Genomic DNA, 25,711 nt, shown 5'->3' with positions numbered 1-25,711 from the left:
AGTGCTCAGTCCTCCCTTCTCCACATCCCGCCTGTTCCATGTCCTGGGCCCCGCCTGGCTGGGAGCCTCCTGCCATCCTTCCCCTGCCCCTGCCTGGTCCTGAGTATGGTCAGAGCACCGCCCCCCCCGCTCCCTGGGGGCCCCCACATGAGGCCTCCTTGCAGCCCCTCAGCCAGGCACGCACCGCACCTGGATGCAGCGGGCGGCCGTGTGCTTCCTCCTCCTCCCTCCCCAGGACACTGCACCAGCCTGGGGAGCTTGTGCCGTGGCCTGACTGGTTGTCTAGGAAGCTGTTCTCTGGGCTTCCCGGAGTGACCCATCTCCCTGAGCGCTGTGCCTGTCACAGCCTCCTCCTTCCCTTCAAGCACGGGAACAGGCACAACTGGTGCGGCCCCGCCTCCCTCAGCCCAGCCGCAGGTGGAAGGGGGTGAGGGAGGGGCCTCCCTCTCTAGGCTGTGGCAGCTTTACCCGCTCTGGCCTGCTCCCTGTATCTGCACCGTCGTTTCCCCAAGTTCCCCTGTGGGTGCTCTAGACAAGGAGGCTCCCGGGAGCTGGACACCAGGTCCCCTCCCACCTGGGCTGCCAGAGCCCCTGGGCCTAGTCGCTTGCCTGGGACACTTCCCAGATGGCTGCTATGGGAAGACAGGCCAGCCCGTGGTCACCACAGTCCAGGTTCACCAACAGCTTTACAGACTAAGGTACTCTGGCGGACCTGCAGTGGGCAGGCTGCTGCCAGCACCTCAGTTGCCACCTTGTACCCCAGCAGGAGATCGGGCCTGTGAGCACCCACTGCCAAGGGCTGGCACGTCTTGTCCCGGCATGAGGTCCTGGGGATAATGCCACCTGCTTCCTGGACCAGGGAGGGCCTCCTCAGTCCCCTCCCATTTTGACTTCCTTTCACCCTTGACTGAACCCTTGGGGCTGGGGAGGCCCGAGAGCCTGGGGTCTGAGAGGCTGGGGCTGTGGGTGCCTCTGAGACCGTCCCTGTCCCCCCTACCCCCACCATGCTCCTGCCCACCTTGCCTCTTTCTCCTTGCCTGGTGATCTCTGCTAAAGGCTCCTTAGATATTATGGGTCATTATATGTGAGAAACAGACTCCATCTCCCTTTCCTGGTGGAAGATGAGCCCACAAGGTGGGTGAGGCATGGCCAGGCAACGTGTGGGCCGCACTGAGGCACCCCACCCCCTGTCACTGGGGCAACACCGAGGCCTGTGCTTGCAGCTCACTTTAGCTTCCCAAGGGGCAGCTCAGTCCCCTGTGACGGGGGAGCCGTGCCCTGGAGAAGGGGCCTCATTGCCTCCATGGGAGATGCCCCAGCCTGGGGCTGGGTGTTGAACGTATGTCAGCCAGGCCCAGCTGCGGTGCTGGGCCCAGTTAGACTCGGAGGCAAGGCTGGGTGGAGGGCTTGGGCTCCCTTCTCGTGCCTGTGATGACATGGAGCCTGTGTGCGGCCCGGGAGCCAGTTTCCAATCTATAAACACGGGGCGTGTGTCCCAGTGGCTGTGAGCGACCAAGGGGGCGGCGAGCTGGCCACACAAGTCCTGCGGCCTCAATCCTCCGTGTTGCCCAACAGGCGGCTGGGGGCGGGCCACGGCCGCAGATTAAAGGCCGCCTGGAGCAGACTGTGCAGAGACAGGTGCCCAGCAGCCCAGGAAGCCGGCCAACACCCGCCCCAGGTAAGCCGGCACGGTAGGGTTGGCAAGGACAGCTGCCAGGGGCCCGGAGGCAGGTGGAGGCTGGATTCAGGCCAGGACTTGTGTGCCAGGGAGGAAGCCAGACGAGGCCAAGCCAGGGAGGCTGGGGGTCACCGTGAGGGCTTTCTCGGGTGCCCATTTGCCTGCTTCCCAGCTGCTGACCCTGGGGTGCATTGCCAAAGGCTCCTGGCCATGGTGTGTTGGTGAGGACGCCATCCTGGGCTGCACCTCCCCTTGTCCCTGATGACATGGGCTTGGCACATTCTTCCTGTCCATGTCCATGTCCCTGGAGGCCAGAGGCAGAGGCCTCTGGGCTGGGGTCTGTGCACATCAGATCTTTTTGCTGTCAACTAGGTGGTAGTAGTGGGGATGGCCAGGGAGGGACAGAGAGTCAGAGTGGATGGGGTGACAATCCTCTAGGAGACCTCACCCTGGACAGAAAAGAAGTAACAGGCCCCGGTCACTGGGTTCCAGCTCTGGAGGCCCCTGAACAGTCTCCCTGCATATGGCTCTTAGAAGTGGCTCCTAGAGCCTGAAGTCCCATGAGGTGGCAGGGGGTGAACACAGGGGTGGGAACCTTGGCCACGAGCATGGCTGTGGGTGGCTGGGTCCAGGCACCCCCATCTCTTGGCCCTCAGGTTTTGCGCCTCTTGCCTTGGCAGCTATAGGCTTCACTGTCCCTGTGAGAACATCACTATGTCCAAGGCACCCCGGGCTGAGACCTTTGTCTTCCTGGACCTGGAAGCCACCGGGCTCCCCAGCGTGGACCCTGAGATTGCAGAGATCTCCCTGTTTGCCGTCCACCGCTCGTTGCTGGAGAATCCAGAGCTCGACGAGTCTGGCGCCCCTGTGCTGCCCCGGGTCCTGGATAAGCTCACACTGTGCATGAGCCCGGAGCGCCCCTTCACCACCAGGGCCAGCGAGATCACTGGCCTGAGCAATGAGGGCCTGGCGAGGTGCCGGAAGGCAGGCTTTGACGATGCCGTGGTGCGGACGCTGCAGGGATTCCTAAGCCGCCAGGAAGGCCCTGTCTGCCTTGTGGCCCACAACGGCTTCGATTATGACTTCCCCCTGCTGTGCATGGAGCTGCAGCGCCTGGGCGCCCACCTGCCCGGGGACACTGTCTGCCTGGATACACTGCCGGCACTGCGGGGCCTGGACCGTGCCCACAGCCACGGCACCCGGGCCCAGGGCAGCAAGGGTTACAGCCTGGGCAGCCTCTTCCGCCGCTACTTTCAGGCGGAACCGAGCGCGGCCCATTCGGCCGAGGGAGACGTGCACACCCTACTCATGGTCTTCTTGCACCGAGCCGCCGAGCTGCTTGCCTGGGCCGATGAGCAGGCCCTCAGCTGGGCCCATGTCGAGCCCATGTATGTGCCACCCGATGGCCCAAGTCTCAAGTCCTGAGCCAGGGCCTTGGTGACACTGTCACCCAGGGCAAAGAGGCCCACTCCCTGCACCACAGGCAGTGCCAGCCTCAACCGTTCAGCCAGGCCTGGAGTCCTGGAGCGGGCACCGGACCGCCACCTCGCTGCCCCTCCCCACAGCCTCTTGGCTGGGCAACCCTGGGCAGGGCATCCACCAGGCTTTCCCCAGTCTCTGGCCTAACTCTCCCCACAGCCCTGGAGCCTCCTCTCTGCCCTCCCCCAGCCTGTGTTCCCATGGACTTTGCTGCTGCTGGTTCCCACTCATCACCCTGTCTTTCAATAAATATTGACGACAGCTCACCAGCTGGCTTTCTGGTTGTCCCCTTCCGCACACCCTACCCGGAGTGGGTGAGCCAGGCCAGGGGCCAGAGCAGAGCCCCCAGGGCTACCCCCTGGTGGCCTATCTCTACGGTGAGCCTGGTGGGTGGGTGGGGGAGGTGTGGGCGCTCACAGCCTGGTCCAAGGGGCTGACAGGCTGAGGCTGTGGACCCCGAGCCACCGGCCTCCTCCCTGGCTGTTCCTGAGGGAACTCGGGCTTCTCAGCCCAGGGGGCTGAGTCCGCAGAGCTGCCCGGCTCCTTTGTCTCCCAGAGCTTCTTTCTCGCTGGTTGAGTGGCAGCAGGATGAAATGAGATGACAAGTACACAGAGCAGAATGGTGTGGGGCACACCCAGGGTGCTAGAGGAGGGCCTGGAATGTCTAGCGTGACAGGGCTGGGTACCGTGTGGGCTCCAGGCTGTGCTGCATAGCCAACTTGGAGCACTAGGACAGGCGGTGGGCTGGTGTATTGAGGGCGACACCTAGGAAGGAGTCTGTCTTGAGCTCTGTGTCCCTCGTGTTGTGGCCTGACAGGCCGGGAGGCTGCTCTGCGGAGGGCAGCTTCTCGGCAGCCGCTTCCCTCAGCTGGGCTTTGGGGAGCCAGCTCACCTGCCTCTGGGGCCCCACCTGTGTCACCAAAGGATGGGGCAAGGCAGGGGCAAGATGTCCAGGAGCCGGAGAGCGGGTGAGAAGGGGTGGGGTGGGTGGGGCCGCCATGCCCAATAGTGACTCATAGGAGCAAAGCCTTGAGCCTTGAGCCTTGAGCCAGCTGGGCCGTCCAGGAATGCTAAGTAGGTCAGAGTGACTAGAGCCACAGCGACGTGCAAGGGGGCAGAATGGTGAGGCCCAGCCACCTTGGGCCACCCTCATTGCCTGGGCCAGCGGTCTGGACCAACCTGAAGGCCATGGGGAGCAACAGAGTGTTGTAAGCAGGGTAGAGGAGAAATCAGATTTACGGTTTTACAATACTTCTCAAGCTGCGATGTGGAGAATGGACTAGAGCCCTTTTGGAGGGAGAACCGCTGGCCTGGCCCAGACAGGATGGCAGGGGTCGGGGTGGGGGTGCGCCACAGGGGCAGATCTGGGGGATGAGCTTGCAGGTGTGGTTGCATGTGGTCTGTGCACTGCTGAGCTTCCTGAGGGGGGTGGTCAGCTCGGCCCCCTGCCCCGGGAGAGCACCGCCGGGGAGAGGGCACAAGGCTGCGCCTCGGTCCAGCAGCTGGCGGCAGGCTGGAGCTGAAGGAGTGGGGACACCGTGAGAACTAAGGTGAGGCTGAGTCCCCTTTACCTGGTTGGCCAGGCTCTGGGCCACCAGCTCACTGAGCGGGAGATGCCAAGAGGGCCCCTCCAGGCCCAAACAAGCAGGTTGGTGGCTTGATCCGGGGCCACTGCCACCACTACAGCATGGTCTCGGGTTTTGTGCACTGTCACCTTTTGAGGGCCCAGGTGCTTCTCCGTCACCACTCCAGGCTGGCCTCGGGTGCCCTCCCCGAGCCTCTGCTTGGACTGGGCTGGCCAAGCTTTGTACCTTCTGTGCCAGGTAGACAGTCTGGGGCCTGCCCTGCTGCCCGAAAGCAGTGATATCCTGATAAACGGCGACGGTGGCTTTCCAGGAAAATAATAATGCAAACCTGTCTCTGTGTGTGTGTGTCTATTTCTCTCTCTCTCTCTTTGGATATATATGCACATACACAGAGACACATACAGACGTATGTAAGTTTATTATGAATTTTATTGATGTAAAGGATGTGAGCAGACAATTTGCCAGTAAAATCTGAAATATATACACAATATACATTAAAATATATGATACACTGTTTATAAATTCCATACAGCCAGTTGATTCTCACAAAATCCTTTCAGTTGACTTTTGCCAAACTCTCATATCGGTACCTGACCCAAAATTGCACCCTGTGACTGAGTGTGGTCGCTACATAAGCGCTGGTTGGCGTTTTCACTTACCTCACCGAGGAAGACGGACGTGAAACGACAAGGGCGCCTCACACGCTCATTGGTGGCATGAGCAAATTCTCTGCCGAATCAGATAATAGTTTTTGATGTTGGAAAAGTTTTTCCTTTTTTGTTTTTTGCTATTCACATTGTAATTACTAGACTCAAATCTATACAATCAAGTGAACAGTAACAGGTCAAGCTCTGGTTTTTAGGCTGTGCTGATTCCTGTGGGGCAAATACTTCCACCAGGCCAAGTTCATGTGGCACCACTGAAGAGATTCTGAGCAGCACACTGTCACATTGATTCCCAGCAAACTGATACAAGACATAAATAACCGTGAAATGTGGTGAAAGAAGACATAATTTAAGTGGAACTTTATATAATTTAATTTTTAATAATGCTGGTGTTTAACAACCCACTCTCAAAATTCCCAAACTTTCAGCATCTATCAGAATGTGAAAATACAAAAGATCGACCATACTAAATGCTGGTGAGGAAGGGGAAATCTCGAGGTCTCAGACTCTATCCCTTCACAGTGATATCTAGACTGATGTTTGACCCCAAACTGGGAAACTTGGCCTAGCCAAGTGCGCCCTGAGGGGATTCAGGATGGAGAAGAACAGGATACTGGCCCTAGAGAGCTAAGATTTGTATCAAAGGAATGATTTCAATGAGCCCAGGCTCTTGTGTCTTCCCATACATAGAGAAGCACTAAATTCATTAACTTGAGAGGTCTGGTTTTCATGATTAGCAGTAAGCTTTTGATGTGAGAGGCTGTATCCCGGAGTATAGTAACGTCCCCAAAGAAAACAATTCTAAACTTTTACGCTGTGCTTTGTTTTCAGTCGATGATCCATTTTAGCTATGGCTGGTTCCTTTTGTTCAGAATCTTCCAAGATGTTCTTGTCTTCCTGGGATCTCCAGAATGTTCATTAGGGCATGCCTGGGTCTTGAAGCTTGGTGAGCCCACCTACTGTGTAGATGGGTGGGGAGGGCCTTTGTTCTCTCAGAGGGTGTTCAATGACGTGTTATCTTGTTTCCATCCTGACCCTACTCCTTCTTTATTGTCTCCTGGTTAGCATCCCAAGGACCTCTCTTTTATTTAAAATTTATTTTCAAATTTACTTTTATTTTCCTCAACTTTATCGAGGTATATAATTGGTACACAAAAACCTGCACAGAATTAACCCAGCAGCTGGGGTCTCTTAAGTAGGACAGATCCATGACCTCCCTCTCCCCCTGGACCCTGCCACTCTGGAGTCCTCTCCGCAAAGTGGGCCAGAAAGCAAACAGCTTCACTATTGAATAAGCTCTGAACCCATCTGCCCTTCATGCCCATCTCAGGCCGTCGTCATGAGATTGCGAAGCCAGAAGGAAACCTTGGCCTGCTGGGAAGGCAGGACTTCCCAAGATCACCCACTTGAGCTCATGAACGAGCTCATGGCAAATTCACCGGCTAATCAGGGTGGCCATCTGTGTTTGTGAATTGCCTTTATCCTCAAGACAATGAAAGCTTTCTCTCTGCCTGCAGCGGGAGCTAGGGTCCCTTCCTGGAGGTTTGCATTTCAAAAAGTTGACTCTGGGGCCCTTAAAAAGAACCTTCCTGGGCTGTAAGTCTGGCAGGAGGCTTATTTAGGTTGACAAAGATTTACATACATCTCAAAGGGCCAGAGCAGGGATTCACAAAGGGGCAGTTTCTCACCCAAGTGCTCTAAAGAAAGGGATGGGAGAAAGGTCTCCTTCCAACAGCTGGGCTGCAGCTTTCCCACGGTCTCTCCACTGCCGGAAATGCTCCTGCATCGCTGAGCCGGTGCTCAGGTTCTTGGGCCAGTGAAGGGTGAGCTCCCACTGAAGGCTGCACAATGTCCCTGTGGATTCTCAGAGGCTGCCCTTTAGGACTCGGATGTCCTGTGAGTTGCCTGGACTCTCCATCACTCAGGCAACTCTCTGCTGGGCGAAGGGCTCAGTGTCCTGTGCACACCCCACACGTGGCCTCTCACAGGCCCCAGGTGGATTGTCCCCGCTCCAGACGGCTTCCCTGTCACCTATCCGCCTCTTTTCACTACCACCAAGCCAAGCAAAACTAGGATTCTTGGGAAGGGAAGTGCTCTTGGCGAGCCTGCAGGTAAGGCTTCCTGGGATGGGACCTTTTTAGGAAGGTCTAACGTGGCATTGTCACCCGAAGTGGTAAGTGGACCCCATCCACCTCGGCTGTGCTATGGGATGGGGGGCCGATGACGGTGGCTGGGAAGGAGGGCCAGCGGAACAGGCAGAAGGATGTGGGAGGAGGCAGGAAAGCTGGAGGTCCAGCAATCTGGGATCAGGCTGGCCAGTAGAAGGCTAGAAACCTCTGCTCACTCACTCACTCTGACCCTGGCGGCTCAAAGAAGTAGTGTATTTCACCTGCCCAGCAGGGCGCCTCAGGTGGAGAACCTGAACATCCCCTGGACATCCTGCTCGTGGACAAAAAGGAGAGAGAGCAAGGAATCGCTGCCCTTTCCCCTCTGTGTGCTCCTCTGGCCCTGGCCCCGTGGCAGAGGGGCGGGTGGGGAAGGGAGAGGGACCCAACTGTCGGGAGGGAAAGAGCCTCGGGTCTTGGTGACGTGCACAGACTTGGCTGTGGGGGAGCCTGGGCGCCGCCCCAACCCTCCCTGTTCCTCAGCTCTGTGATCAGCACGTTACCTCCCTGGGCCCTGGGAATGTGACCTTATTTGGAGAAAGGGTCTCTGCAGATATAATAACATTGAAAATCTGGAGATGAGGTCATCCTGGATGACCTGCATGGGCCCTAAATCCACTGACAGGTGTCCTTATAAGGGACAGACAAGGAGAGATACATACAGAGGAGGAGGCTCCTCACTCACTGCTGGGCCCAGAACCCAGCCCAGGGCCTGGCCCAGAGAACTCTCCCAGGGTGAGTCTGTTCACTGAACTGAAGAAGGCTTTTCTCACCTTTATTATAAGGAAGGAACTGAGGCACTCGGCATCTGACGGAGGAAAGTGCTGCTGGCACTACTCCCGGGCCCCAGTCCCCGGCTTGCAGGAGAGTCTGACCAGCTGAGACCCTGGACTGACTCGAAGGTTTGGTGGTTATTTTTTTTTAAGTCAAACTTTTTTTTTTAATTTCATAAAACAGGACTCAACAGTGTTTTTCTTTTGTAAAATACCTTTCAGAAAATCAAGTCTACTTTGATGTGATTTTATCTTCAGCTATGGCAAGTGTAAGGGATCATGCACCAGTGGGAAAGCCAGCTGAATTCCCTCTAGTTTGGGGGACACAGTTGGTGGAGCAGAAAGAGCTATGATGCTGGGGTCTCAGAATCTGGGCAAGAATCTGTCACTGTCCAGCAGTGAGACCTTGGACAGTTCCTTCCTGTCTCTCAGCCTCAGTTTCCTTGCTATAAACAGGGGTCAGGATGGTACCCATCTCAGTGGTGAGAGTGTGCACATGAAGGTGCAGAGCCTGGGCACCTGGGGAGGGGCCAGTTATACTGGATGAAGGCCTCCACCCCCTGCCAGTCCAGTGGAGTCCTCTTAACTAGTTACATCTTTCAAACAAGCTCACCTTCTGAGGTACTGTGAGTTAGGACTTCAACACGTCTTTTGGTGGGGGACACAATTCAATTGATAACACCGCACAATATCCATTCCAACATTTTCCCCTGGGGATAAGACTCCAATTTTTTCCAGGGCTTTAGTGGGCTCAGCCTCAGTTGACAAGTCATGACAATCCTGTGCCCTACTTTCTCAGCCTCTCTTCCAGCTATGAGTGCCCATGCAATCCACTACTGGTTGAGACCTATATAGAAGTCTCCTGGGCAAGTTTCTGGGCAAATTGTTGCTTTCTTCATAAAAGGGGAGAGACGCTGTTGTCCTTGGCCCTCCCGCCTCCTATTCCCGAATGCATATGTGATGGCTGGAACTTCAGCAGCCATCATCGTGATCATGAGGAAATGCTAAGCTAATTAGAGGGATGCTGTAAGAATCCTCAGGTGAGAAAATTAAACCTCTAATTATTTATCCACCACAGTCAGGTTTCCTATTACTTGTGGCCACTTTCCTGGTACACTATGTTTATTTGTTCCTCTGTGCCACTCCTGTAATCTGAGGTGATAACCAAGCTGTTTTCTCCTTAAGTGTTCAATCACTGCAGGGCTACTCTGCCTCTCAACTGTCCTTTCGTCTTCCCAGTTTTGTCCTTCTCTCCCCATCCCTTCTCTGCCCATCTGGCTTCCTCTCCCTCCTTTCACCTTGTCCCCACTTAATTAGCCAGACTAGGGAAGGAAAGTGTATTATGTATTAAGTGAGGAATACGTTCACTGGAAAAAGACCAAAAATTAATTGAAATCTGACTCGTTTTGGTTTGATTCTGTTTTTCTGTTAGAAGATTTTGCCAGAAAAAGTTTTAAAAAGTTTTAAAAAGTTTTTGGAATAGTGGTTAAGTTCTTATAGCCATGAACATGGGTGCTCTGCGTTGTATTGTGGTTTAGGCCATTACCAAATGTGGGCCGGGTAAACAAAGACGTCAAAGGAACAATCATATGCTCACTCCTGATCATGGATGCATCTCCCTCATCCTCACATCCCAACACATGGCCATATGTCCGATGTGTGTCTGTGGAAGGAAGGAGTGACTACCCAAGAATGCCAGGTTACCGAGGATGTTTCAACAAACAATAACCTTGAGATCAATAATTGCCTGTAGTGATAAATCTGACAAAACATGTGCCAGGTCTGGACACTGAATCCACAACCCATCACTGAGAGGAATTAGAGAAGGCCCCCCAAATGAAGAGCTATGTTCATGGACTGAAAGGCTCAATATTGTTCAGATGTCACTACTCCCCCCAAATGATTGATAGATTCAATGCGGTCCCAATCAAAAGTCCCAGCAGGCTTTTTTTTCCTCCATACAAACTGACAAAGAATTCTAAAACTCATATGGAAACGTGACACACTTAGGATAGACAAAATGATTTTGAAAAAGAACCACACCAGAGAACTCAGGCTCCCCGATTTCAAGACTTATTACAAAGTCACAGAGATCAAGTGTGACATTGGCAGAAAGGCGGACAAGCCGACTGGGGGAGAAGCAGCAGGAGCCTAGAAGCAGACTCACGTGCGTGGCCGACTGACGGGCAGCAAAGGTGCCGAGGGAAAGATTGTCTTGTCAACAGACGATTCTGGGAAAGCTGGATATGACTATAGGAAAAAAATGAACTCGGAATTCGCCTCACATCAGACACAAAAATTAACTCCAGTGGTTCATGTCAGGTAAACGTAGAAGCTAAGACTATGCAACTTTTATGAGAAGACAGAAAGGGAAATCTTAGTGACTCGAGTTTTGCAAAGATTTCTTAACTCTGAGATGAAGAGTTCAAAGTATAAAATTTAAAAATCCATCAATTGGACTTCATCGAGATAAAACCACTTGTGCTTATCAAAAAACAGATGTAAAAATGGACAGGCAAGCCAGACTCTGGAAGTAAATATTCTCAAAACATGTATCTGACAAAGGACTTGTATCTAGAACTCTCATAACTAAACAATAAGACAACCCAGTTAAAAAGTGGAAGATGTATGAACGGCTGACAAGGACATGAAAAGGTGCTCAACATCATTCATCCTCAGGGAAGTGCAAATCACAGCCATGATGAGATCCTGCTTCACGCCCACCAGGATGGCTGGAATCAAAACTATGGACAAGAACATGTGTTGGGGAGGATGTGGAAAATTGGACCCCCCTCATACCCTGCTGGGGGGAATGTAAAATGGTGCAAATGCTTCAGAAAACAGGTTTTCAGGTCCTCAAATAGTTCAACATAGAGTACATGACCTGGCCATCCCACTCTTAGCCAGAGACCCAGGAAAAAGGAAGACATCTATCCACACAAAAACCTGCACACGAATGTTCATAGCAGCTTTATTTGTCACAGCCCCCAACTGGAAACAACCCAAATGTCCACAAACAGGTCTTCAACAGGTATTGTGGTCCATCCAGACGATGGAATAGTCCTCAGCAAGAGAAAATGAAGGCTCGATATGCACACGACAACTTGGGTGAACATCAAAAGCATGCCACTGAGTGCGCGGCCGGGGAAAGAGTGCGCACTGCAGGACTCCATTTACACAGAGTTCTAGGGAACACAGACTCACTTACAGTCAGCAGTGGCTGTTGGGGTGTGGGGGAGGAGGGGGCAGGGAGGAGGGATCGCTGGCGGGACAAGGTAACTTCCGGGGGCGATGGATGTATGTTCACCATGTCCATTGCTGTGATGGTTTTAGAGGTGGATGCCCGTCAAAACTCATCCAATTGTACACTTTAAGTATGTGCAGTTTCTTGTGTGGAAATTATACCTTTATAAGGCTGTCAAGGAAGATGAAGAATCAGCAGTCTTCAAAAAGACTGAAGTCACAGACACACTGGTGGTAGCATAAGAGGAAACCAGATGGTTTAGGTAAGTACCAGGGTGAGTGGGAGTTCCCAAGAACGTCAGTTAAGGCTGCTCGTGTCAAAGTATCCTGGGTGGCGGACTGCTGTCACCCATTCCCACAGGTCAACACCCACAAGCATCAGAACGCTCTAGATGGCTACGGTGTGGAAACTTGGTGGCCATCTATGTGTAAATTCACACACTCCAACAGTTGTCATTTGCATCGACTTCTCTTCCTTGATCTTACAATATTTCTGTATTTTAAAAAATGCTCCTCTTCAGGAACCAGCTAGAGACCAAACGTCTTTGTCTGGCATCCCTGGCTCTCTGAACCCTGGTTCTAATGACTTTTTACCCCACGACTTCCCTACAGACAGTCCTCTGTCGTTCTCGGATTCCTCAATGCACCACATGCCCCCTGTTCTTCCTTCCACCCCCCAGGAGCCCCTTGACCTCTACTTCCTGTCTTGAGAGTTCACCCAGTCCTTACTCCTTCCCTGGCCTTGAGGCACTGCTTGTCACACTTTGCTACCTAACAAGGTGTAGACTTAGCATCTCTAACTGAAAGCTGGCCATGTAGTCCACCCACTTCCCCGCTGAGGAAGGGAGTGAAGGGTCCTGGCCCTTCCTGAATGGTTCACGAAGAGTTGCCTCTGTCTGGGGCATCCTTAGAAGCTAAGGATGTTCAGGGACGATGGTAACAGAATCCTCCAAGAGCCCCCTTCACAGGCCTGCTTTTTCCTTCCCTGGAAAGCACAGCCCTTACGTATTTCTTTGTTTAAGGCACGTGGCAGCTTCACAAAACAAAGCAAGTCTTGCAGGCATCTAAGCAAAGGTTCTAAGACGCCATCCAGACTGTGGTTTTCAGAGGTCCGATGTGGCACTCTGCCCTCCCAGGTCTCGGAGTCATGGTGTCCCAGCAGCCTTGGGTGGCTCGATCCCTGTGCAGCTCGACTCCCAAGTTCCCACCTCACCTTCGCAGGGGCCACAGGGCACCCAGACATACCCTCTTGGCGTGCCCCCACCATCTGGGTGTGCAACCTTCCCTGACACTTTCCACCCAGCTGCTGGCTGGTTACTTCAAACCATCAGGAGAGGCCGTCTCCGCCAGAAGGCTCATTCCAAGGTCAACACTCAGACCTTCCTTATTTGTTTGCATGCAAAGTAGATGAATTGGGTCAGGACAGTTTACTCATTACATGGAGATACTGTCATGGCATGTAAACAGCTTTAGAAAAGTGGCCAAAGTTTCAAACGGCAAATAAGGTGCTACATACGGGCTGATCCAGTCTCTTGCAGGATCGTCTCTGGGGCAGGAGGCCAGTCCAGCGGTGTGAAGGGGCTGACATCCAGGGAAGTTGCTGGGGGGAATGGAGCCTGGAAAGCAGGCAGGATGTCCCCCAGTAGTTTCAGCTTTTACACTCCAGCAGTCCATCAGAAAAGCCAGTGGTGGAGCCCGATTTCAAGGCACTGGGGAAGGAACTACACAAGCATTCTTCCGGACACTCTCTTGACTTGTATTTCATGCCATACCCATTCAGTTCCTGTTGCACACATGATCTAGAAGAAAATGACACTCAAAATTGCTTTAGAGCGAAAATCTAACAAAGAAGAGTGAAATTAGACCAAGAATCGACAAACAAAAGATACATTACTATTAGAAAAGTCACTTATCTAGGTGAGCACTGGGGGATTCCGGATCTTTTCAGGACACCCCAAAACCAGAGCACAAGTGCCAGACATCTCTCCGGCAAATGCCGTTTCTTCTGAAAACACCTGGACATTACTCCTCCCCTCCCCCATCTGGTCATCTTTGGGTGTGTGTCCCAAGGTGAAAAAAAGGAGCTCACGGTAAAGAATCAAGTTAGCTTATCCAGTAGAACCAATGGGATGACGTTATATTGGGAAGATACCACTCTTTATTAAAAGTTGGTTACTGACTAGCCTGCAGGAGCGAAGTCTTTCACTTACTAGAGCAATGGAAACAGACATCGGAGTCCACAGATCTGCGCTCTTCCCAGGTCCCATTGTGCACCAACTGCTGCCCAAACCCCCTGCAGGCCACGGCTGAGCAAAAATGAGACTGCAGCCCAAGTGCATGGCTCTGGCCACTGTCCCCTGCCCTGCGTGGGGCTGTCTCCTGCTGCCTTAGCAAAGAGTGTCTGTGCTTCAGTAAGCATGTGCTTCCCAGGGACCTCGCCATGGATCCCAAAGGCACTGTTCCTACTACTTCTCCTTCTACTGGAAAACGCAAAGTTGCAGATATTCAGGTAAGGCTGGAGCTGACTATGGCCTAGACCTGAGTGCAATGCGCTCGGGGGCAGTAGTGACTTCCCAAGTATTCATTAAGCACAGAGGACTGGGCTCAAAGACGCACGGGTCACACAGAGCAGAAGGAAGCTATAAAATAAGAGCGAGTTGCAACAACTCTAGAATTTCCCATGAGTCACAGGTGCGTAAAATCATTTCTCTCCCCCCACCTCTATATATAACTTCTATAACTATATCTAATCTCTATCTCTCTTTTGGAGTTATCCAAGCAGCTCGAGCTCCAAGCAGCAGGCGCAGAAGGAACCCTGTATTTCAGAGTCTTCCACCCTCTCTAGATGGTCTCTGACCCACCCTGTCTGTGCCCAGCAGGAGGCCTGCAGCACACCTGCCACCTGCCTGCCCGGGGGCTGTCCGGAAGACAGAGCCAGAGTCCTAGGCAGTGAGGAGGGCTCGAAGGAGCTGGAGAGCCAACCAGGACGCTGGACTGAGAACAGCAAGGGGCAAAACCCTTGGTCCCAGCTCTGGGGACGGCGTGGGTGGAGCAGGACGGAGCTTGCCAGACGTTGCCAGCCCGCACGCCCCACCCCCAGCATCAGCTGTCTGCTGGCGAGTCTCCCTTTGCTTACAGTGAAGTTTGTAAGGGCCCACGCTGTCTACCTGGGGCTCGGGGGTGGGGGGAGGCGTGAGAAGAGGGGCTGGCCTGCAGCCCGCTGCAGGGTGTTGGACCTGGAAAGGCCTCCCTTCTCCTGCCTGAGGCCTTCTCGGAGGGTTGGGGGACTCTCATTTCAGGAGTGGTTCCCTGACACTCTCATATGGCAAACATCTCTATCTTCAACTTGTATTATCCCTGCATGCAAAAACATTCGAAGCGACAGAACCTCTGATGGGTTCAGAAATGTCACATGACAGACAGAGCTGAGGCACAAAAACCACTGCGCCTCCGCTCTGGGCAAATTTCTAATGGGTCCTGCTTACCTCCTGAAGGCACCAGCCACAAGGGGCGGCTGCCAGAGGGGGAGCAGCTAAGTTTGAAGCTGGAGGCACTGAGGGTGGTGGGGACAGGCAGAGAGGGGCGTGGCCTCTGCAGACAGGGTCTGAAGGCAGCAGAGAGCCCCCAGCCCGGTGGGCATGGAGGGGACCAAAGGCAGCGGGGCAGCTGGAGGCAGGTGTTGCCAGGCTTCCACGTCTGGCCTGGAGCCCACTCCTGTGCGGGTCCAGAGCCAACGGGTTCCTCTTGGGAAGGAGAAGGCAAGAGTCCCCAGGCCTCATTCTCTCCTCAGGGCCCAGGCTAACCATCCCCTAGAACTTCCTAGAGCTCTGAGAAGATGGGGCCCAGGTGCTGCTCCTCCAAGAAGCAGCTGGGGACGCCCAAGGAAGGTGGAGGCTTTCAGGCACAAGGATGAATGGCCTGGAAAACGAATGGACCACTGCTGCACGCAATAGTAGGGGGTCACGTGCCCTCCTTCCAGGGAGACACCACTCCCTGCGGGCTGACAAGACCAGTGCAAGCAAGCAGTCCACGAGTGAGCACAGCTGCCCGAGTCCTTCTCCAGATCATTTCTTGATGAATTTTAGGTGATGTCACAGTCAAGTCACAGTCGAATTGTAGAGCCCTCAATTCTGAAGTCCCTCTGGTCTCTTCCATCTATAGGCTCTTAAAGAATTAAAGTGCTTTCAGTGTCTTCTACCTGGAAACACTCACAAATCTTGGGGTGAAGCGAACAACCCCACGAGAGGAGATGGACCACTCTTCCCCAAGTCAAGGCGCGCTCCCAGACTGGGCTCCCTCCCACCCCCAGCGGGCGGTCCCCACGCGCGTGGGGCAAGAGCACTTTCAGCAGCTCCCACGTGGAATACACGCGCAAGCGCGCGCACCAGGACCAGTCCCTGTGCCTCAATTGCATCACCAACTAGCCAATGGAAGGGGGCGGGAGGCCCCTCGGTTTGAACCTGGCCCTCCCGCGGAGCAGCCCATCAGTCTGCACTGGGGACAGCCGCGCCCTCGGAGTCTGACCAGTGTTTCTTGTCCTCGGGGCGGGGCTCTGCAGCGGGTCTTCCGAGGCCCAAGGAGGCCGGCGCCTTTTCCAAGCCGCTCCCCTCCGAGAGCTTTCTTCCACTGCGAGTTTTCGGCAACTTCCCCTTGAAGGCCTTGCTGCAGTCGCTGCCCGCGCGCGGCCCCTGGCCGCTGTGGGTGCTCCGATGCTCCTGGAGGACCGAGCTGTTGCGGAACATCTTCCCGCACTCTAGACATTCGTAGGGCCTCTCCTCACTGTGCACAGCCTGGTGCTTGAAGAGGTTGGATCGCCTGCTGAAGGTCTTCCCGCACTCACTGCACTCGTAGGGCTTCTCCCCGCTGTGCACCCGCCGGTGCTGGCTGAGGCCCGAGCGCCCCCGGAAGGTCTTCCCGCACTCCTTGCACTCAAACGGCTTCTCCCCGCTGTGGATGCGCTGGTGGTGAATGAGCTGGGAGATGCCCTTGAAGGCTTTTGGACACTGGCTGCACGTGTAGGGCTTCTCGCCACTGTGGGTGCGCTGGTGCTCGATAAGGTTGGAGCTCCTGCTGAAGGCCTTCCCGCACTCGCTGCACGCGTAGGGCCGCTCGCCACTGTGGATGCGCTGGTGCTCCAGGAGCGCGAAGCTACGCCGGAAGAGTTTCCCGCACTCGCCACACTCGTAGGGCTTCTCGCCGCTGTGGATGATTTGGTGCTTGATGAGGTTGGAGCTGCGCGTGAAGGTCTTCCCGCACTCGCCGCACGCGTAGGGCTTCTCGCCGCTGTGGATGCGCTGATGCTCCAGGAGCGCGAAGCTGCGCCGGAAGAGTTTCCCACACTCGCCACACTCGTAGGGCTTTTCACCGCTGTGGATGATCCGGTGCTTGATGAGGTTGGAGCTCCGGCTGAAGGATTTCCCGCACTGCTGACACAGGAACCGCTTGTCGGCGCCTTTGGAGCCCTGCTGCCTTAGAACGGAATCCTGCCTGCCACCATGGCTGCTTCTTGGTGTCTCTCTTCCGTCACCCCAGGAGCTGCCTTGGCCTTTCTCCCGGGGATGGTCACCCCTGCCAGAACCTGTCTCTGAACCACAAGCGTGTTTCCGTCTGTGATCAAGTGTCTCCTCTGACGGCCCAGCTACCTGGCCCTTGTTGCCACCCTGGAGACGGGCCCCTGCGAGTTCTTTTGGACAATCTTTCTGCTTTGACATCGACGTCTTGTTCTTTATCCTGTCACCTGTAAAGACAGGGAGCACCAACCAGTGTCACTGCCTGCCCCCCAACCCCAGCTCTCTCATTCCAAGGATGGAAAGAGATGCATCAGGAGTTGAGTATCATCGTCAGCAGACAGGAGGGCAGGAGGGGAAGAGGTGGGAATGTGCTGGAAATAGCAGAGCTGGTGTGAGATAGCAGCACATGCTCCCTTCACCTGGTACCTCAACACAGGACCCCCTGGGAGATTTCAATCTACCATGAGAGAGAATGTCCCACCCAAATTGGCCATGCCACCCTCCACTGGCCGCTGCTCTTTGCAAATGACTCAGGCAAGCCGGCAGAGCGCCCCTCACTCACCTGTCTGCATCCCTGTGACGGCCCCCATCCTGTGGACGTCTGCTACCCAGGGCCCCTCCCCTCGCTCTAGCTGGGAGACCAGGTGAGGCTTGGAGGATGAAAACCCTGTCCAAGGAAATGAAGCAGATGAGTCACTCCTGAACTCAGCCCAGCCTTAGTCTCTTCAGGAACAGAGAATGAAGAACTCTCTAGAGAGTGCCACTGGGAAAGTCCAGAAGGGCAGAGTCCCTCTAAGGAAGCAAGGGGCTCTGAGTGTACAGGGGCCAGGTGTGCGTGGCAAGTATTAAGTATGTGGTGGTTTGGCCCAAGAGGATAAAGGATGTTATTATTTGGCCTGAAGGAAGGGCGGCAGGCTGGTGGGAAGAGGGGGATCTGTGGGGAAACCCTAAAGGACAGAGGAAGGGCTGGAGCAGGTGCCCACAGGGTACAAGGCCCCAGGGAGCATCAGAAGCCACAGAGCTGAAGGGCTGCCTATGCCCTGAAAGCCACAACACGTGTCTCACCATCCAACAGAACAGGTGTCTCTGTTCCTTACACCAAACTCCGTGGAGGTTTCTAGACCTCCCCTGGGAACCCCAGATCTACCTGGTGAGGGTCAGAAAGAACCTAGAGGAAGGAGCCCACGCATTTACCTAAAACACTAGATGACTAGATGACTGCAGGTGAGATCTGCAGAGTCGAAAAGAAGAATTGGAGAGAATGGGTCCCCTCCAAGCCCGAAGGTGGCAGGGTGCAGTGGGGCAGCCGACTCCAGCTCATTCCCACTTCTGCAGACGGGGAAACCAAGTCCTGGGCCTCTGTGCTCTGGGCCCTTTGTGACTTGATGCAAGGGAAAATGCTGCTGGACTCTATACCGTGAGATGAATGGAACAGGCAGCCTTGGCAAAAATGAATTAAGTATAAATGAGTGCATATAAATATTCGAGGATAACTTGCATCTATCTTTCGAGTGGAAGAGGTTTAGTTTACCCGTGATTTTATATGCAAAATAAGTGTGACGGGGGCCTACACATTTTCCTAACACACCCACAGGCCCAGACCATGTAGCTCAAAACTGTGCTACTGAGGTGAAGGCAGGGCTACAACGGATTACGGGTCCCACGGACTCACAGTAACCAATGAGCAAAGAGACTCGGAAATAAACTGAGCTCAGAGACAGAGTGGGGGACTGGGTGTGGGGGGTCCTTACCCAGTGACACCAAGTGGCGGTAGTTCTCTAGCATCACCCGCTTGTAGAGCACCCTCTGTCGGAAATCCAGGAGCTTCCATTCTGTCTTGGTGAAGTACACGGACACGTCTTCAAAAGATACTGGCACCTAAAATGAGCCATTCCTGTGGCGTTCACCCCTGCGGGCCCCAGGGTGAGCTGGCGGCACTGACACGTGGATCAGGGGGTGCCCAGAGAGCTCGGCTGGGGCCAGAGGAGGTGGTAGGCGGGTCGGCTGCTGGGAGGGCATGCCCGCCATCAGGAAGCCCCACTCACCTTGGGTCTGGCCTTCAGGAGCACGGCTGCCATCACAGGGCCACGGAGACGCTAAGGGGGTGGGAAGAGCCAGGGGTGAGCTGAGTCCACCCGCTAAGTGTGACATCATCCAGATAAGGTCCCATTCCCAGATGTTGGGGGACAGGACTTTAGCTTATCTTTTGAGGGGGGGACGCAATGCAGCCCATAACACTCTGCCTAGCTGAGCTTCTGTCCCCTCTCCTTGCCATGCAGGGCCCACTGGACAAATATACACCCTCTCCCCGTGCTAGGCCCGCCGAGCCAGGCTCTCGAGAGGCTGTTTCTCATTTCCTTCTGCTCTCTCAGGCAGGAAGAGCACGTCACTGACAAAGTGGACAGAATCAGATTTCTCTGCATCCGTTCTTGATGCCAGAAGACAGGGCTGCAAAAAGAGAACTTGCTCCAAGGATGTTATCTCCGCCCACTGGAGACCACGACATGGGAGTGGGGGTGCTTCTGACACGTGGGCACCACAGCAGGAGAGGGGGTGAAGGGGTGAGGTCCCGGAGCAATTTACATATCCAGAAATTCCCTTGTCACCATGATGAGCTGTCACTTAACAGCTCCATTCAACACATGGGCAGCAGTGGCTCTGCTGTTGCCCCTCCACTCCCCTGCCAGTGCCTTAGCAGAATAAATAGACAAATGCATGTCTGGTGAAGAAGTTTATACTCATCAGAGAGAAAGAGTCCCTTAAGGCCAAATGGATGCTAAAGCCATTAGGTGAAAGGCCGAGGGAGAAAGACCATCCACGTGATGTCAAAACACCTTCTTGGCTTACTGCCGGCCACGAGAGGAAGAGGCAGACGTGGGGTGTCCCCACTGTGATGATGCCCAGGGGGGCTCTTGCCAGAGCCTGACCTGTCTCTACTACAGCCTTGGGACCCAACTTCCAGTTTATAGAGGACTTGGGGGACAGAGGGACCAGTTAAAGACACGACAAGGAAGCAACCAGCCTTATCCTGAAGGTAGGCTGTTCCCTGGTCTCCTCTGTAAATCAGTGTCACGGGGAAAAGAGGAGGCTGAGGAGGGAGACTGTTCCAGATAAAAAGAAATTTAAGGGGCCAACAGCCAAGTGGAAGGGGAATCCTCGGTGAGATGCTGGTGTGAACAAAAGAGGGGTCAAAGGCATTGGGGAGTGCTAGAAGGGTGGCAGCAGGGCCACTGCTGCCCATGTGTGGAACGGGTAGTGGCGCCGGGTCAGGGAAGAAGTGTCCTTCTCAAGAGACATGCGTTGAACTCTTTGCAGAGAAAATGGTGCCTGAAGTTACTTTAAAATATTTCAACAAAACAAAAGAAAGCGAGAAGGAGAGAGAGGGAGAGAGAGAGAAACAAGCAAATAAGGCAAACGGGAACAGGAGGCCACTGCGAACCCGGGCGGGAGGGCCCCTGGGCGTGGCTGGACTATTCTCTGCACCTGTCTGTCTGCTTGACAGTGTTCAGAGTGAGAAGGGTTTAAAATAGTCTGGTGGTTCCTTAGTCAGGAAACATAGTTATTCTATGACCCAGCAGTTTCACTCCTGGGTATATGCACTGAAAACAAGTGTTCTGGCAAAAACGTGTCCACCCGTGTTAATCAACTGCAGCACAATTCACAGTTGCCAAAAGGTGGAAACAACCTACATGTCCATCAACTGAAGAATGGATAACAAGCCACAGTCTAGACACATGACAGAATATCATTTGGCCACAAAGAGGAATGAAATACTGGTCTACGCTACCATGTGGATGAACCTGGGGACCGGATGCTAAGGGAAAAAAGCCAGGTACAGACATGAAAGGCCACATACTGTATGATTCTATTTACATGATGTAATATAATATTTCACAAGAGCTTTCTTGACCTGGTTTTGAAGTTATGATTAAAAACTCTTCTTTTTGGCCCTTCTAAGGCAGTTTGCTAAGCCCCCACCCCACCCATCTCCCTTATGAGGGCCCCTCCCTCTGGGGCCATTACCCCCATTCCCCTCTTATCGGGGTCTCCCAGTCCAGGTCCAGGTTCCAGACAACTAGGGACAGCCCCAGAGATTCAGAGAGCAGATTGGTGGGTGCCAGGGGCTGGAGTTGGGTCGAGTTGGGGCTTCATGAGGATGGGGTTTCTTTTCTGGGTGATAAAAATGTTTTGGAAATAGATCGTGGTGATGGTCGCACAACTTTGCAAATATACTTAATATTGCTGCCAAGTCATCGTTCTGATGTCCACAGGGCACCTAGGTTTCACTGGGACACACCGTCAGTCACTGGGAGACCTGCACAAGTTAAAGGTATGGGGAGCGCCGAGAATACTGTTAATAGCAAGGGTTTTCAGACAAACAGCAAATTGTTTGGAAACACATCACAAGCTTATTTTTTTCCTATCATGACTGTACTGCCAGGTCACCATCCATTTTGGACAACACAGAAAAGCTGAAAGGAAAAGGCGTTCTGTCTAATCCCCCACACCAAGACATGCTGGGGAGCAAGCCCTCAAGAGAGAAGACACTGTTGAGCGGTGACCGCCTGAGAGAAACATCACGGACAGTTTTCACCCGCAGACAGAGACCAACGTTGAAGTTCAAACCATAAGGCCCATTGGAGGCACCAGCCACGTGAATGGTCACACACAGCAGTGTCCATCCTTCAGACCTACTGCCCGACGTCAGCATAATTTCAAATCCTGGAATGACACATGACAAGCCCTCCCAAACCCTAATGCCAGGCAGCCCCCAGGTGGAAACAGGGCGACACTCCCGAGCAAGAATGCAAGGAAGACTATGGAAGGAGCCTGCAGAACTGGAGAGTGGCTTCTCCTAAGACCCCTTTGACCTCGGTGGGCCTCCAGAGCAGAGGAGAGGTTGCGGGATGATTCCAGGCCCCGAAGCTCAGGTTTCCCTGAAACAGGACACTGGGCACACAGGGCAGACAAGAGTCCATCAGATTGCCACACTTGGGGCAAGAACCTGGGGAGCCTCCTTCACCCTGGGGAACCGGGTGCCTACCCCTGGGCTGTTCCACCCCAGGGAAGGGAGCAGACTCCCATCCCGCTCGCTGAGCCTGGCCGAGGTGCGGCTGCGTCTGTGGGGAGGCCCCAGGGGGAGGTGGGGAGCAGCCTGGGGAGAGCAGTGTGGCCCCCACAAAGGGAGAAGCCTCCAGTGGGCTTCAGTGCTGATGTCTTCGGAAGACCACGAGATGGGGCTATTTCCCCAGAAAAAGAAAACAGAAAACAAACAAATAAACAACAGGGAAGGCATTTAGCCAGCCCACTCACGCTGGATCAGGAACTGGGGCTCTCTCGCCCACCAAGAGGGACACGCAGGACCACCAGAGTCGGGCTTCTCCCTTCCTGGTGGAACTTCCTCTGGGGTTTGGCAACTCAAATCCCCAGCTGCCTCCTCTCAGCTGCCACAGGCTTCCCTGTGTCACCTGTCACCTTCTGGAAAGGCCCAAGGACCCAGTGCCCAGGGAGTCCAGCCTCAGCTCAGAGCCGAGGTCTGCTCTGGGCGCTGTCACAGGTCATCCCAGGGCCCTCCGTGCTGTCTGGCCCAGCAAAACCCTCCAAGGAGCCACCCTGCCACTGGCGTCTCCAGGCCCTGCTCTGGGGCGGGAATGGAGGCTAACCTGGAGAGAAAGAGGCCACCTCCTAACGGGGTTCTCCCCCGCTCACAGCCCTTCCTGGGGTGCCCATCTCACCTCCTCCCTCTCCTCCGGCCACACTGGCCTTGGTGCTGGCCATTCCCTCTGCCAGGAAGGCTCTCTCACCTCCTTCAAGTTTTTGAGAAATGTCGCCTTCTAACCTCAGTTCTTAAACCTGCAGTCCAACCCCTCCACTCCCTTCTGCTCTGTTTTCCCCATGGCATTTACCACTGTTTACCATACAGGATAATTCTTAATTGAAAGCGCTTACTGTTTATTACCTGTGCTCTACCACTAGAATTGGACGCGGGAGCGGGGTTTGGCTGTTTTGTTCCCTAATAAATCTCCGATGCCCGTGGCGGCCTGGCCCACAGAGGTGCTTGGCAGCTATCTGTTGAATCGGAGGGCTGTCAGAACTGGCCCTGCGTGGCCATCCCGCACACTTTTCCGCTCAGCCCAGCTCACTCCCTCTCTTGCTCCTGGGGTCTTTCCATCTAACCCTTTTGGTGCCTTCTGGCGTGCTCGTCCCGCCAGCACCCCCGCACCCCCAAGGGGCCCAAATCCCCACCCCTGACAGCCGCAGGGTCTCGTACTGGGACCCTCAGGGCCCACGCCCGCGGACGCTTCGCCAGGTGCCCCTGGGCAGGAGTGCCGTGACCTCATGCAGAACCGCAAAACCCAAACTTACCAAGTGGCTGGGCGACGGGATGCTCTCTCGCCAGCCCCAGAGTCTGCAGCGAACCTCACTCGGAGGAGAGAAACTGGGAAATATGGGCTGCCTTTCCCCGGCGCCCAGGGAGGGGCAGCCCCGAGGGCCGGTTGGCAGCTCTCGTGCTCGCCACCTCCCAGGGCGTCCAGGCTGTTGCCGCCGCAGCTCCCTCACCCTCTCGCCACCTGCGGAGATGGGGCTCGCGGGCCTCGGGGCTGTCCTTCCCTCCTCCCCAACCCACCCCCCTGGCAGGCCCGAGGTCAAGGCCGCCGCCTCCGAGAAGCCTTCCAGGGCAGCGCCCCCGGAAGGCGGTGGGGCTCCCGGCTGGGTCTCGATCTCGTCCCCGGGCGCCGCTCCGGAGACGCGTTCTGCGCGGCCGTCTGTCTGTCCAGCGCCGACGAGCCGGGCCGGGGCGAGGGCGGGGCTGGGGCGGCGGTGGCGTGGGAACGGGGCGCGGGGAGGGGGGGGCACGGAGCATGCGCAGCGCGGCGGTACGGAGGCCCTGCCCGGTGCCCGCCCCGGCGCGCCCAACGGGGTTTCTGGCCTAGCTCCCTGCGTACCCCGAGGCACTTCCGCTCTCCATCTGGGCTGCCTCGAGGGCTGGGGTCGCAGGAGCCAGTTCACCGCAGTGCCCCAAGGGGACAGGAAAGGGACAACGTTGGCAGAGCACTTCCACTGAGGCTTTACTTTACGTCCATCCATTCATCCGACCATCCATCTGGGACCCACCGGATCCCTACGGGGCAGCCAGCACCCAGCCAATCCCCCCCCCCCCCGTAAGGGACCAACCAGCTTGAGCCAGGAGGGCAAAGATGAGAAAGTAGGGAGCAGTGAAGGGGGATTTGGAGGAAGGCCGTGTGCAGACAGATGGAGAAAGAGAAGAGATACCCGGTGCATTGGGACCCCGCCCCATGTGACCATCAAACTGGTCTTTAAGGTGGGCATTGGGGTCTCCATTTTCCCACAGGTCACCGTCCACATGGCAGGACTGGGGTTGAAATACAGGGCCTACTCTGCACAAATGCACCACTGACAATGATGAGTTCCTCCCAAAGTTAAGTTAAAAAGGCCGTGGAGGAAAAGCAACAAGGAAAAAACCCGCGGGACCGCCTGTCCCACCCCTCCCGGTCCCTGCTGTGCTTGAGGTGGGCACCTCCTCTGCCCCTGAGCTGTACCTTTCCTGACACAACCAGATCTCTGGCATCTTCTCTTCAAACGGCTCCAGGCCCCGGCCAGGAGAGCGCAGGCCTGCAGTGAGAAGCCCTCCCCATGCCCATGCTCCCAGGGCAGCAGCTGCCCACGCCTGGCTTCAGGGGAAAGCTGGGACACCAGCTCAGGGTGCTTCTGGCCTCAGGGAGCAGGGATCTCCGGGGTGGGGGCAAGTGCAGCACAGCTTCAGGGGTCCTTCCCTGGAGCAGAGGCGGGGAGGTCCCCTGTGGCCTTTGGTTGTGAAGGCCCTGATGACCAATCTTGTCTCTAACCAGAAGTATGGCTAGACACGCCTGGGCCTGTGCTTAACAGATGTAGTGGAGTGAATGGTGGCCCCTCAAAAGATATGTGCACCCGTAACTCCCAGAACCTGTGCATGGGAACTTTCCTGGCCAAAGGATATTTGCAGATGTGATGAAATTAAGAATCCTAACATGAGGTCCTTCTGAATTATCCAGGTGAGCCCTAAATCCAGTAATAAGTGTCCTTCTAAGAGGCAGAAGAGGAGAGACACAGACATAGAGGGGAAAGAGGCCACAGGAAGATAAAGGCAAGAGACAGGAGAGACGGGAGGGTTGATGGGAAGGATATGGCCACAAGCCCAGGAGTGCCTGGAGCCCTACGAAATCATAGAGGCAAGGAGGGGTCCTCCCCTAGAGGGCGTTTGGAGAGAGCACAGCCCTGCTGACACCTTGACTTTGGGCTTCTGGCCTCCAGAACCATGAGAGAATAAATTTCTGTTATTTTGATTTTTAAGAAATTTTTCTTGGGGGAGGAAGTAATTAGGCTTATTTATTTTTAGAGGAGGTAATGGGGATTGAACCCAGGGCCTCATGCATGCTAAGCATGTACTCTACCACTTGAGCTACACCCTCCCCCAGTTCCTGTTGTTTTAAGCTGCCTGGTTTGTGGTAACGTATTGCATCTACTCCAGAGGGAACAGCCTGAGCCAAAAGAGGGCTGGGCCTTTGCACCCACCTTCACAATTAGTAATTGGAGGTGGGCAGGGGGCAACT

The 25,711-nt window shown here is 54.9% G+C and overlaps 2 protein-coding genes across 4 annotated transcripts; one reads left to right on the top strand and one right to left on the bottom strand.

Annotated features, from left to right (window-relative positions):
- The first annotated feature begins 85 nt into the window (after positions 1-85).
- On the top strand, positions 86-3,423 carry TREX2 (three prime repair exonuclease 2). The gene is made up of 2 exons (XM_010964109.3): positions 86-1,678; positions 2,359-3,423. Exon 2 carries the CDS (start codon positions 2,393-2,395, stop codon positions 3,101-3,103), a length of 711 nt encoding a protein of 236 aa, XP_010962411.1. The 5' UTR covers positions 86-1,678; positions 2,359-2,392; the 3' UTR covers positions 3,104-3,423.
- A 7,880-nt stretch (positions 3,424-11,303) lies between these two features.
- Positions 11,304-23,937, bottom strand: ZFP92 (ZFP92 zinc finger protein). 3 transcript variants are annotated; one of them, XM_010964110.3, is made up of 5 exons: positions 23,466-23,937; positions 19,145-19,195; positions 18,851-18,977; positions 17,662-17,766; positions 11,304-17,326 (listed from the first exon to the last, which is right to left on the bottom strand). In XM_010964110.3, exons 2-5 carry the CDS (start codon positions 19,175-19,177, stop codon positions 16,074-16,076), a joined length of 1,518 nt encoding a protein of 505 aa, XP_010962412.2. In that variant the 5' UTR covers positions 19,178-19,195; positions 23,466-23,937; the 3' UTR covers positions 11,304-16,073. The 3 variants fall into 3 exon arrangements, with proteins under 3 accessions (XP_010962412.2, XP_074216074.1, XP_045379403.2); XM_074359973.1 differs by lacking the exon at positions 23,466-23,937 and adding an exon at positions 23,059-23,432; XM_045523447.2 differs by lacking the exons at positions 19,145-19,195; positions 23,466-23,937 and adding an exon at positions 18,294-18,539.
- Between the last annotated feature and the right edge of the window lie 1,774 nt (positions 23,938-25,711).

Source organism: Camelus bactrianus, chromosome X (assembly GCF_048773025.1).
Source record: "Camelus bactrianus isolate YW-2024 breed Bactrian camel chromosome X, ASM4877302v1, whole genome shotgun sequence".
Taxonomy (NCBI): domain Eukaryota; kingdom Metazoa; phylum Chordata; class Mammalia; order Artiodactyla; family Camelidae; genus Camelus; species Camelus bactrianus.
Note: the sequence above shows the minus strand (reverse complement) of the source record. Positions and strands in the feature narration are given on the sequence as shown.